The 14,764-nt window shown below is 39.3% G+C and overlaps 1 protein-coding gene across 3 annotated transcripts in view; it reads right to left on the bottom strand.

The window, feature by feature from the left end:
- limk1a (LIM domain kinase 1a) overlaps positions 1-14,764 on the bottom strand; it is a 108,180-nt gene that overhangs the window by 62,191 nt on the left and 31,225 nt on the right. The window contains exon 1 of one of the 3 annotated variants that reach the window (XM_079824562.1): positions 7,440-7,579. The exons of 1 other annotated variant lie outside the window; for it this stretch is intronic. In XM_079824562.1, the coding sequence (XP_079680688.1) occupies positions 7,440-7,465 (26 nt within the window). In that variant the 5' untranslated portion in view covers positions 7,466-7,579. Of the gene's footprint in view, positions 1-3,898; positions 4,123-7,439; positions 7,580-14,764 lie in introns of those variants that run through there. One more of the 3 variants, XM_079824560.1, reaches the window with a different exon arrangement.

The raw sequence follows: 14,764 nt of genomic DNA, 5'->3' as shown, positions 1-14,764 counted from the left end.
AAGGTTGGTGGTTCAATCCCCGGTTCCACCTGACCAAGTGTTGAGGTGTCCATGAGCACCTACCCCCAGCTTTACACACTCAAGTTCCCTAAGACTATAAAAACGAGCTGTATTTTTTGGCTACAGTGTGTCATGACCTGTAGGAGTTTTGTTTTGGCTCATTGAGAGCAGCACAGGTGGGGAGATGCTCCGGGACTCATTGGCATTTACACTTCAAATGCTACTTCTGAATGTGGCTTGACCGGACAGATGTGTGTGATCATGACTAGTACAATTATAGTGGGTATGAAGTGTACACACTGTCTTCTACTTCTTACCTGCTGGGCCCAGGCGGTATGACCTGAGGATCTGACTTCCCTGTTAACTGATGAATTTATGGGTGGAGAGTATAAACGTTTATAGTAATCTGCTCATCTGTACTTCCTCCGGTGGAGGAAGTCTTTTGCTCTAACTTGTTCTCTTTTAGTTTGTTTATTATTTATCAACATGCATCGCCCCATTGGATAAGTATTTCCTCTTTACTGCTTAAATCCCTGGACTTTGTGTTATATTTCTGTAATAGATCATTTTTACTTAATAAATAATCATGGAATTCAAACAATTTGTTTGCATTGTGATCCTTTTTATGTTACTGTGACAGTAAAAGGGTGAATGATGGATAAGGAATTTTTTCCAAATTTTAGGACTTTCTAATATTTAGAGTGTTGTGTATGTAATGTAATGACATGTTCTCATTTTAAGATTGTAATTAATGTAATTTGGGGGGGTCAGATGTTTTGTGAATGTTATTCCTGGGTAACTGTAATTCATTTTGAAATTAATTATATTTCTACCATTGTTGACATACAAATATACAAATGTACTGATATCCATAATTGAAGCTCAACAAACAATTAATGCTCGGGAAACTACATTTTAATCACAATTAATATAATCACTGTGGGATTTCAGGCTCATTTTTGGCTGCTGCTAACTCAAAATTCAGAATCAAATCAGACAAAAAAAGCTGGAAATGTTTTAAAAAATGTTTTCCAATAAAGTAAACAAGACTTGTTTTATGCTCAACTCAACAAGAACAGAATTGTGTAATCTAATATGGGTTAAATCAATGGCCTGTGTCGATGTGAGACGGATCTGCAATGTTTTTCAGGATTACCATAAAACCCTCCTTCAAAATTAAATAATAATTTCAAAATTAATTAATTTAAACGTAGCCTTTGTAAAAAATTTTTAAAGCAAAACATTAAATGTGCAAAAGGACTAATATTTTCTAAATGGACCAGCGTTTAATCCTCTAGTCTCGCACATCCCTCATAATAACTGCCTAAAAGTTTACAAATATTCATTAAAAACTAGATTGTTATCCATGTGTCATTCTGGATAACAGACGACGTCCTGCTAACAGAGGTTTTTGTTATCTAGGAATGACAAAACAAATATTATTTTTCTTTATAATCAGGCAATAACTTAACCACCTGTGCAAAACTACAACTTAGCTATCATCACTTTAAGGTGATCTTTTAGATCAAATAGAGAGTTTTTTAATATAAATACATTATAAATGTGTATTTTATTAGTGTTACACAGAAATACACTTGATATTACTACAATGAGACAGAAAAGGCCAACATATCATCTAGGGCTGCAAGATTATGACAAAAATAATAATTGTTGATTATTCCCTTGAAATTATAATTGCGATTATTAATTACGATTATTCTATAGCATTAAGCCTCAAAAGTCAAATATACATTGGTTTGGTTTCTTTAAATAAAAAAAGTAAAAATATGCATGGTATTATAATGTTATACTAAAAATAAAAATAAAAACAATGGGGAAAAAACTTAAGATAGCCTGTAGAAAGAAAAAAAACATAAAGTACACAGAATAATATAAGTGGACTATTTTTTGTTATTTCGATTACATTTTATTGAATGATTACATAATTGTGGCATCTGTAATTGTAATCACTAATCTGTTCTGCCCTAATATTATCATTTTAAGAGACGCTAACTGGCCTTTGCACATGTTTTGGGGTCCTCCAGGGTCTTCTTTCTAATACAATATTACGTCACATGACATACCAAAATGCATTATGGTCCAAAATGGTCACTGATGTCTGTTACCCAGGAATGACATTAGAGAAATCACAATCTGGAGACAAAAGTCTTTCTGTCATAATGTAAATGAGCTCAGTGTTAGCACTATATTTGTATTGAAAACATCACTTCAGTTTTGCCCAAGTAGATTTTCAATACTTTTATTCATATTTCCTACATTTTTGTCGTATTTTTGTATTCAGATTTTAAGCCAGGACATTTTGGGACTTTTGAGCTCAATAGTTCCTTAAAGATGAATTATTTATAATACATACTCATGTAAGAGGGCTGGAGAAGTCCAGTCATTTAATGTAGTGTATTTAAAAATGTATATATTTTTAGTATTGTGAATATGCTTAAGATACCAGAATTGACACGCCACGTCACTGACCCAAAAAAATGAAACCAAGTAAAGGCTTGTCAGATCTTGTTCTACCTTGAATCCAATATTAATAACACATAAATAGAAACTTTTAAAAAAGTCACAAGTATGCTCACACCTCAAATAATACATGATTTTTAATTCCTTTCTTTACATCTCATGAAGTTTTAATGTAATACCGACTGTACACTCGAAAAAATTCTGGGTTAAAAACAACCCAAGTTGGGTTGAAAATGGACAAACTCAGCAATTGGGTTTTTTTAAGCAAACATTTAACCCAACCGCTGGGTTAAAACAACCCAATTGCTGGGTTTGTCCATTTTCAACCCAACTTGGGTTGTTTTTTATCTTAGACAATTTGAGCACTACATAGTAAAACATGTTTGCGATTTGCTTGCTACATTAAAAATATTGTTTATAGGTTAACTATGTAAAGAAAAATTGTAGATGGTTTCACATTCTAGCATTTTTTGCAAAATAATGTAAAATGTATGTTTTTTTGCATGTAAAAACTACAATTTACTGTCAAATTTGTGTTAAAAGGACATTGCATATGTTTATATTTTACTAGATATTACCTCATATTGCAGTACTCTAGAGGTTTAACAGGATTTTACACACACAAATGAACAGTGCGCTTGTTGCGGGTAACGTTTCCTAACCGCTTGTTGTCTGTCTGCGCATGCGTCTCTTCTCCTGCTAGAAGCCAAACATTCTCTCACACACACACACACACACACACACACACACACACTACACAGTATAGTACAGGTCAGTGAAATCCCAACTATATGCAGTCAAACGTAACTATACTGGCTTGAAAAGCTGCTTTTTTGGCATTACTGGTGACACTGGGAGATCAATGCAATCCTGTAGCAAATAAAATGATGTCAGTACTTAGTCACATTGATCAGTGTTTAGGAATTATTGTAAAATATTTATCAGCTTAACCTCATCAGCAGACAGTACAGCGCAAAACTCTCCGATTACTGACCAGTCCTACTATTCTGGATGACTGGTAAAAATGAGTAGTCATAAGAAAAAGCTGCCCACTGGATGAGAAAGGACACTGCAGATGACAGGCTTATCAAACTTGTTGATAAAGAACTGAAGAAACAATGCAGTACTGTATCAAAAAAACAATTCAAGGGTTAATCGCATCTAACTGAAACCTTTGGAAAAAACAGAAGTGAGACTACAGGCGACACACACCCTTCCTAACTGATCATCAGATGCACGAACTGTGAGAAAAACGACTTCAACGAAAAAGACTCAGTTACAATGACTGTGTTTTGTTGACACAATCCCACACAATCCGAATTCACCAAGAATGTGAATGCAAAAGAAGAGCAGTGCGAGAGCCTAAGACATTGACTGAACAGAGGGAGCCTGTGTGAAGGTCACCGGCCAGACTTACTTTCTGCCTTTCAGGCGACGGTAGCGCTGGTTTCTGCAGGAGATCATCTGTCCTCGGAGCGCTCGCACCGTCTGACGGGCTTCAGGAGGATCGCTCATGTCTGAACGCTGCTTCTCTCGGCACAGAAGCGTTCTGGGCTGCGGCAGTGTGATCATTTCCTGTGCTATGAAGCACACACTCGCGCTTCCTTGGGAGCCACTGTGACCCCATGACACCAGCTCTCTATGAGCAACACTTCCTGTCTAGCACTCTCTACAAACACCAATTTGGAGAGTGTACCACTATAATTAGTGTCGCTAAATATACAGATAGTACCGGTCTCAGTTGACGGTACCAGCATTTCTGCAGTCCCAGTAGTACCAAGAACCGGCTGTATTCGGTACCCACTGATAGCCGCTGGTTTCACATGCTTTCGTTCAAGTTTATTTGAGCTATCTGAGCGTCAAAGGTTTTTATTTGCGGCGTGTTTTACAAGCGTTCAGCATTGTCACAATCATAGCTGTTAAGCAATGGCCAATCAGAGTTGCTGGTCAGCAAGTTAGTCAGAATCCACTTAAAACGCATTGTGAATCCTTTCATTACGTGTAAACACGATGTAAAATATAGCTGCAAGCAGCAATACCGGGGTCAAGCGCAACAGAAGCAAACAAGGAAGCAAGCAGCAGACCAACTGCAAAAATGAGTGAAGACATTTGAAGACAATTTCAAGTAAAAATGTTAAAACCCCAAACATTGAGTTGTATTGAGCCAATGTCATGTTTTGTTCTATTATAGCGCCACCAAGAGGCAAATTTTAAATATATATATATATATATAAATATATATGTGTCATCGGAGTGAGCCTATACATGTGTGTGTCAATTTTGGTGAAAATATCTTATTTAGTTTTGGAGTTATAGACATTTATAAGAAAAAACATGTAAAAAATGACTGACACCTGACTTTGATTGGATTTTACTACCCCTTACTAGGCTTGCTACGATAGTCGGTGTTGCCGGTGTTACCGGTGTCCAGACTCAACACCGGTTACGTCACTTGCCCACCGTGGCACCGCCCACCGTCTTTTTGATTTTTTTATAGTAATAAAATAATTTAGTTCAGTTAGAGAACAGACAATACAAATAAAAACTGAACTGTATCTGCTTAATAAAGCAGGATCCGACCGTGAGTCTCAGCAGCGGCAGGAGTCATTCATCAGATTTAAGAGTGAGGAGCTAACGGAGATGATCGCGGAAGATCTGGTTTCAAAGCGAAACGTAAAAGCGCCTATTTAAGGGAGTTTGTCATTTGTTTTGTTGTTGTGTTTTTCATTAAAAATAATAGGCTAATGAACCCACAATTCAAGCAACCCGCAGCCGAATTGGCGCTAATTCAAACCGAAAGTAAAATGTGCACGGCCGCACAGAGCGCGCATTGTTTACTTTCGCCTGGCTCCGCAGTGAGAGCCTCCGCGCTACGCTGACTGCGCGCATTTATTTTTGCCACGCGCACCGAGTATAAACAAGGCTTTACGGACGAACTGTTATTCATTCATGGCGTGTATCTCAATCATAGACTGATCAATGCTTGATCAGTGCCCTGACTACTGAACTAGGGAACTGATTGAGACGCACCCATGGCCTCACAGAGCGCGCATTTACAGACGAGCTGTCATTCACGGTGTGTGCGCACTGACGCGTTTTCAGTTCAGAGCGGCCGTGTGCATGTTACTTTCGGTTAGATAGAATTAGTGATTTAAAAGCCTCCGCCGGTGATACCGGTATTACCGGTGTTGTCACACATCAATTAACCGGTGGGGAAATTTCCTCACCGTCACATCCCTACCCCTTACTATCAATATTTTGACATTTGGGTATTAGCGTTTAGCTATCGACCTATGTTTTCGATTTACTGGCGCTGGTTTCGTTTCGATCGATCGGACTAGCGGTTTCGAAGATATCAGCCAACGTTTTTTAAGCGCTAAATTACCGCGCTGCACAAACCATACGGCGAAACCTGGCAAGTCTCATATCGTTGGACTCGGCAAGGATTCAGGAGACAAAAAACATTAGTCCCATGAAAATAAGTCAACCACACCCAAAGTTATAAGCGTTTGAAAAACAAAATATCCACTAGGTGGCGCTGTTTCGAAACTTCTCAGGCTACTTCAGGGCATCGTGGTGATGACCCATACCGAGTTTCTTAACAATCCGTTCATGCGTTCATAAAATACAGCATTTTAGCACATAATTCAAAATGTCCGACAGCCAATATCAGACGCCTCGGCATGCCGTCCTGAATCTAACGAGACCACTTTTATGATTTTTGGACAAACAGTTCAGAAGTTATAAGCAAAAAATAGCCATTTTTTGTATTTCCGGAAACGTATCGTTCGCAAACGAATCGTTCTTTTGAACCGGTTCTTTTTAGTGAACCAGTCGAACCAGTTCACCAAATCGACTGAATCATTCTAAACGGTTCGCGTCTCCAGTCAGCGCTGATCCATAATTTACTAAAGTTACTAACTTTCTGACATGAGTGACAGTCCCTCCGACCAGAAATAAACTAATAACCTGAAGTATATGCCAGTAACTACAACAGTTCACTGAACTGAGACGTGCTGAGAGAACTGATGAGAAGTGACATCCTTCTCTCTAGCAGGCTTGTGCCTCGTAGACCTCGTTAAACCACGCCCCCTCTTACACAATCTAATACTCATTTCAAATGCAAAGATGTCAGCCAATCACAACTGTGGCCGTTTTTACTGAAGTCTCGCAGCAGACACGCCCCTTGAAACAGGACATTCAGCCAGAGGGCAAACATCAGTATAGAAAAAATGCCTTTTATATCTAAATTATGACATTTTAGGATGTAAAAATCATACTAACAATATAATACACCTCAGAATACATTATAAAATAAAATAAAAAATCCATGCCATGGGACCTTTAAGAAATTACATTGAGAAAACTAAAAACGATCAAAATGACCGCCTTGGTAGTTCTAGTTTAAGACATTTTTCTTTTTTTTAATCAAAACGGGAGTTTTCATGATAGTGCATAATTCTTCTCTTTCTGAATACAACTTTAGTTTTTAATGGTACTAAGCCCACTGCAAAGTGTCTGGATTGCGCGATTGAATCGGAAACTGTGATGATACTCAATTCAACCGTTTGTACTCTGGTACTGAAATTGGTGCAGACAGCCTTGACATTTTACCGGTATTGGTACCATGACAACCCTAATTGTAATAATATATTTAAAATAATAGTGTGTTTTTTGAGCATCTACCCTGATTTAACATGAAGATGGCATTCTTTGAAGGTCCTTGGAGTGCCATTTAAATATCCAACATGATCTCATGAGTACTATATTCATACATATTTTTCATAAAGTAATTTTAACGTAATAGCATTTACACATTTAAGTGTCAGAAAGTGTCCAAACACTCGGGGCAATTGAAGAGAGCCATGGTATCAGCATCTGATAGGGTCAATTTACCATGGTACTTCCACAGAACTATATTTAATACATGTTTGTTTATTCAGTCAAATTCGTCTTACCTTCTCCTGCGATACCAGAACTCCATCAGATTATTTTGCGGGGAGAAATTGAACAGACGTTGAAATCCAAATGAAATGTGTCAGAATGACACTGAAGCGGCATGTGTAGTTCCTTAGACTGGTTTCAGGTCAGCTGATCTGACCCGTGCTGAGCTTTAGTGCACAACACACGCCTGACAGAGGAAACTCAAAGCACCTGCCTGTCACTCCTCCTGTACTTCCCCAGCCACAACGGCAAGCTCTCTAGAGCAGGTTTGTGTTAGCGTCTGTTAGGATTGGGAATCAAGAACCGGTTCAGTTCCATCAATGCAGACGGAAGACCGTTCTAACATTCTCTTAAAAGTGTTTTGGTGATTCCCATAGTGCACCTGGTGCCATGTGTTCCCCAGGTGAGTGACGCACACGCACCCGGCCCACGTGATGTAAAAGAAAATGTGAATCCTCAGACCAGGCCACCATTGCTCCATGGTCCAGTTCTGATGCCCATTGTCTCCTCTTTCGGGGATGGACAGGGGTCAGCATGGGCACTGGTCAGCGGCTATGCCGCCCCATTCACAACAAACTGAGATGCTCTGTGTATTCTGACACCTTTCTATCAGAACCAGCATTAACTTCTTGAGCAGTTTGAGCTCCAGTAGCTCGTCTGTTTGATGGGACCACACGGGCCAGTCTTCGCTCCACACGTGCTTCAATGAGCCTTGGCCGCCCATGACCCTGTGGCCGGTTCTCCACTGGTCCTTCCTTGGAGCACTTTTGATAGAGACTGACCACTGCAGACCGGGAACACCCCACAAGAGCTGCAAAATGTTCACTTGATGCCTATTATATCCCACCCACTAACAGGTGCCGTGACGAAGAGATAATCAGTGTTGTTCACTTCACCTGTCAGTGGTCATAATGTTATGCCTGATCGGTGTACATTTCTTTAGTATTGAATACAGAAATATAACACTTGTGACCATGCAGTGTAGTGGCAAAAGAGAGACTGTTATGAGCCTAATATTCCTGCTGCCGTCTCTATAATAACATTAATCAGACAACAAAAGACGAAGCTGTTCTTGACTCAATAACTTTAGTAGTTATATTTGTAATGTGTATTCTATTCATAAACTGTGGTTATTTTACATTTAATTACAGTTTTTCGGTACCGGAATATCTGAAAATCTTAAAACACTGTTTATTTCAATCATATATTTGTTTAGTTGTATTTATTTGTGTGATTGCTAATTTTGTATTTCTCCTTTTTACATTTCTGAGTGTTTGCTCGTCTTTAATAATGCTATATAAATGTGTATTAGTTAGGCTACTCGCTTTTGCTATGGTATTTTTAAACCTGTGTAAGTGTTCTTTAGCCTGTTGACTTTTGTTCATGGTATTCAGATATTAATGTAATGTTTTGCAATAAGACTGATGTGAAAAGTTAAGTGTTTTTTGGGGTTTTTTTTACCTTTAGGAATCGATGAGAATCATCAACATCATCATCTACGATGACTTTGGGTTCTCAATCCTGATGCTTTATTTTTAGCGTTGAGGTTAAACCTCCTGTGACGATGTGAATGAATCGGTCGCAGCAGATGTTTGTGTTCTGCTGACTCACTGCACTCATCCAGGAGTCTCATCTCCAATAAACAAACCTCATGATTGATGCCCTAAGAGTAACAGGGTCTCTGCGTGCACTGATATTCTCATGCCACTTTCCCGGGGGTGCGGATGGAAACTCAATTCATTTACATGCTGTTTTTAACTCTGGCAATTAACGCAGAGCAGCATTACAGGGGTTTCGGGAACAAAAACAAGGCAACGGTGGCAGGGGAAAACTCCCTGAAAGTAAGAAAGAAACCTCAGGGGGAAGCAGGGCTCAGAGGGGAAAGCCACTGTCCTGTGTACATTATGTCATTGGAAAACATTGGAAGTATTCCAGATGTAATGTGTGTTTCGCAACACATGTGCAGCTGATTTAAGGTTATTGTTGGGGAGAGGACCACACCATTATTGTTCGATTCTTTCTGGGTAAGACTTTTGGGCGGGGAAATGACAGTGTCTATAGTAGAGTCATTCTAATAAAGACAGGGATTGATGCTTACTTTGTTCCCCGAGGAGTACCCGAGCTCCTAAACTGAAAAATGTAGGAGCGCATTTAGAAGCTTCAGGGGCGCAATTAACTATTTCTGCCTTTATATATGTATATAAAACACACTGTAACAGATTTTGCCATGCTAGTGTTATTTTAGTACTGAGATACTACATAGTTTTTTGTTAATATTTTGAGTTCAATTTACTTCTGCTTTCATTTTCATTTCAGTTAAAAGTTTTAGTAATTCAGTTTTTTTGTAATTTTTAGGGGCCAAGCGCTGAAGGGGTTTTTTTCGGGAAAAAACTACTTTTGCGAACTCGTCCTAGACGGTTTGTCCAATTTGCACGAAATGGATGTTATGGAATTCAAGTTGATTCGTCAAATCATTTTTGATAAACACGCAAACAAATTTTAAGTAGCGCTTGCGAAAATACACTTAAGGCTATATCTCCGCAACGCTTTATCGTATTCAAACCAAACTTGGTAAATGTCATCACAAGCAGGACCTGAAGTGACATGCAGCGTTTCAGCGCAGCGCCACCTGCTAGTCCAGAGATACGAAAAATTGCTATTCCTGAACTTTTTGTCCAAAAATCATAAAAGTGGTCTTGTTAGATTCAGGACGTCATGCCGATTCGTCTGATATCCAATTTTACCATATCGGCCATTTTGAATTATGCGGTAAAATGCTGTATTTATAGAACGCATGAACGGATTGTTACGAAACTCAGTATGGATCATCACCACGTAACTTTTTTTGTCTCCTGAATCCTTGCAGAATCCAACGATACGAGACTTGCCAGGTTTCGGCATTTGGTTTGTGTAGCATGGTAATTTAACGCTTAAAAAACAGTATAATATGATAAAACATAGCTGATATCTTCAAAACCGCTAGTCCGATCGAGACGAAACCAGCGGCAGAAGTTCGGAAACATAGGTCGATAACTAATCAATAGTGCCCAAATGTAAAAATATTGATAGTAAGGGGGAGTAAAATCCAATCAAAATCTGGTGTCAGTCATTTTTTATGTGTTTTTTCATATAAATGTCTATAACTGAGATATTTTCACCAAAATTGACACATCCATGTATGGGCTCACTCCGAGGACACATGAAATAATGGCGGGATTGTGCCTCTTGGTGGCGCTATGATAGAATAAAACATGAAATTCCCATTGACTACAATGCATTTTTCAGCCTTTTTGCCTAAAATCATCTAACAATGTGTTTAATTGCTCATTGCTGCAGTTGATCTGACACTCCCAGCCATTTTGGCATGTCATCTTCTTTTTTGCGCTTGGCCCCGATAATGGCTGCTTGCAGCTATATTCGATTATTTTATTTTTTTATGATTTTAGTTTTTGTTAACTATAATAACGCTGATACAAGTAAAATCTATACATTTAATAAAATTGTCAAATAATGTTCTTAGTCTTCCTTTGACGGGGCGTCCCAGACAGAAGCTACAATAGTTTACTATAAATTTAACACAAATTAAATTAAATTACAGTTTGTGTAACCAAATAATAACCGGGGTGGAAATCGGACACACTGATTTTTATTTAACAGAAATACACCGGGACTTATTTTAAAATGATTATGATTTATTATTGCAGGAGCTCATTCAAATTCAGATGAGGGAGGTCAAATATGCATTCCTACAAACGTACACAACATATTACAATATAAACACTGTAAAGTAAACATTGTCATAATTGATCAGCATTAGTTCATAAGCATAAATGTGTGCTGTTCATTGATTGGTCGAGCCTGTGGAACGCACAACAGCGCCACCTTCAGGCTTTGAAACGTGAAACGCCCATATTTATTTAATGAAATCGTAGCCTTTTAAAGTTTAATAATCACATTAGGAAGTATCGCGATTTATGTTTTTTCATCCCCAAAATATAAGACGCCTTAAAATTATCATTAAGACGCTTGTTATACCATTTAAGGTATTGAAGACTTTTAGGATCTTACATTTAAGCAAACTGATCAGCTGGGATTGTTTATTCGCACACTTGCTCCAAAATACATTGAACAGTTTGCACACATCTAGTTTTAGTCGCAAATGCGAGTGAAAAGCTTGCACTGTCGAGCCCTGATAAGATTGTATCAGTGTTGGCCAAGTCAAGCATCACTATTACCAATGCTCACATTAGAGTTAGTGATTTGAATAAACCTAAATATCACATTTTAGAAGTCTAACTTCAGCGAGTAAGATAAGATTGGTGGACTAGCGGAAGGCAAAACTTGTGAAACACCCTACAGAGAGCAGAGCCATATCTAGACCGTTTCGGCCAACCACCTAACAATCACCCAGAACACCCTAATCACGCCTAGTGAAGTCACCCTAGTAACTACCCTGAATGTATTATTATAATTTTCATCTAATGTCATTAGAGCTCAGTAAAGCAGCCTGCTGTTTGGGTGATGACAATATACTACAACAGATAATTCCTTGTCTGGCCAGTGCAGTGGACACCGTGAGTGAGTGAAGAAAAAGTAGGAATTCACAACACAGACCAGTTTCTCATGTGATTTTGGCCCCTGCTGAGCGTTAGGGAACACAAAACTCTGCATCAGAGCCATTTCCCATGGAATTAAAGCCCCATTTACTTCTTCCAAGGAAAACTGTGCATTCCCACCCAAGGGACAACTAACATCCCTCCAAATAAACCACGTCACAAATCTGTTTTCAACGAGTGTTCTTTGCTCACGGTCTCTCGAGTCTGTTCGCATGGCTGTGGCCGACGAATTTTTAAACAATTCACACTGCAAGTTTCTTTCAATGACAGCCTTCATCCCTTCCGTGACCTAAAATCTCACCAGAACCTTATCTCAGTACAGTTTTAAAAGAGAACTAGACTGATATTTAAAGAGAACAGAAAAAAGCAAAGTGAGAAAAAATATGAACTAAACCCATATTTGCATTTCCTGTCCAGGAGCTTTAATAAACCTAGTCAAGGTTGGCTCAGGTGTAAGCTGCTTGTGTCACAGATGGGAACAAAATCACCTCTTTACTCAGTCTTCGCCTCTCTCCACTCATGGCAGATGTGAAAGCCCCAACTACAAAAATCCACAGCCCTCTCTTTCCCTCTGACCCAGATGTCCTTGCCAAATGTCCCCCGTCTCTGCAGCTCAGGCTTACCACTGAGACGGTCTTACAATCTTGCCAATTTCCAGACCCAATGGAAATGGTTTTGCAGACTTAGCAGAACAAAGGATATGCCCACGGAAACACTCCAGTAGGTGACTATTATTTTGCCAAGTTGGATGGATGCGTTCCTGGATCAAAATATGTTTCAAGGGTCATAAGACAACATTCCTGTCCCCTATACACCATATTCCTTGACCAACCACTAATCATTACCAACTACTCATAGGGAAATTATACATCCTTAAGGACACTGTTCCAACTCTTAATTCCAGTCTTAAAATAGATAGATAGATAGAAATGTTTTTCCGGGACCAACAAGCATTGTTCCCGGTACTGGAATTGTGCTGACTGCTCTGAAACCACACTTTAGCTTACAGCCACATGATTTTGCCAAATAAGTTTTCAATAGATCTTTTGTTTGCTATGGAGAAACAGAAAGAAATAAATAAATCCCTAATCCCAACACTGATAATGAACTATCCTAGTCTGGCTATCACCAGACCAAGCTCAATTTAAGATTAAACATTGGTCTGGGGAGTCTGCTCTGTATTTTCCAGTATTTTCTACTACACAAGATCAACTAGCATAAATGAAAAGACTCTGTACGCAATTGGATAGTCCTTCAACCAATCAGACCACAAGAGGCGTGATCAACGGGCATCGATCCATCCCTTCTCTATCCGTCATCGTGTTAAACCCGCCAATAGCGCACCAGGTGGATAAGCCAGTCTGTGATTGGTTCCCGCAAAAGTGTAACAGAAGCAGTAGAAATTAATGTACAGGTTTCCAGACTGAGTTGCAGGGCGAAATCAAATCGCTGGCAGATCAGGCTGGGTTTACCCAGTCAAGAACGATCCCTAAAACCAGAGGGACATGAGAAGTTGGCAAAAGCGTTTTACAAGCATCAAACTGGGAGTGAGCGATATCACGATATTAGATCAATAGGGGCTTTCCCACCGGAGGAACCTTTTCATAGTTCCTAGTAGGGTTGGGCGATGTCTACCAAATTGGCATCAAACAAAGTCTATAGTGAAACACTGCGATGGACGATGACATCGGGGGGTTGCGTTTGAGCGTTGAGCTCCGTTAATGTGGCGTGAGGGTCTCTTAATGGAGAAAGAGCGAATGCACACGGAGCTGAAAGGGCTTGAATGAAGTGCGTTTGGCTTTTTAACTACTAGAGGATGTAGCGCTGAAATATTATTACCACAAACGATCCTAAGTGCTTGTGGTGTGATCCGCTCCGCTGTTTTGACGCTCTGCTCACTTCAACTAGAAACAGGGAAATGGTGCTACCGTTCTGTCTCGCGGTCCGGATGGGAACATGCCGGGGTCCGGATGTGGATGGCATCGTCTATCGGCCCAACCGCAGGAACTGGGAATGATTTTAGTACGAGGAACTCCTTTTGGGTGAACTAATGTAGCTCCTACTTCAGAGTAGGGTCTAACCCAGAACAATAGGAACTACAAGTGATGCAAGTGTACGCTGATTTGCCGAACGCACGCGAATCAGCACTCGCTATTTAAAAAAAAAAAGGCTGTGTACACACACAGATTATAGACTATATATTTACTCCAGAAACGAACTCTATGAACATGGAAAACAGTGACAGATGGACCTCTCAACCTTTACCCTAAGGAGAAAATCCAATGCAACTTTGACAAGACCAGGCGAAACATGTTTATGTATTTCTGCTCAGTTAGCGACTCTGAACATCAACCACATAGCAAAGGCTAATACCTTTTCATATACTGTCTACTTTCTTTGTGTAACAGGTCTATCTAATAACATATTTTCTCAGGGAACCACCCTGGTGGTAAATTCCTAGAACTACCCAGTGCGAAAGCCCCTATAATTATCGATTAAAGTGTCTCCACAATCTGTCTTTGAAGAGAGATCATAGTATTGTGCTACAGTTCGGGCGCCACCATCCCAACTTTTCTGCGCACACACACCAAAAGTGTAAAAGCTGACGGTTAACGTTATTATTGCGCTGTTATTATTGTCTTTAATGATATTATTATTAAAGTTAAATTGCGCTCTTAAACTCAAATACATAAGCACAGTGGTATGTCTTATGTGAGCTTAAA

This window comes from Gobio gobio, assembly GCF_949357685.1.
Source record: "Gobio gobio genome assembly, chromosome: 8".
Taxonomy (NCBI): domain Eukaryota; kingdom Metazoa; phylum Chordata; class Actinopteri; order Cypriniformes; family Gobionidae; genus Gobio; species Gobio gobio.
Note: the sequence above shows the minus strand (reverse complement) of the source record. Positions and strands in the feature narration are given on the sequence as shown.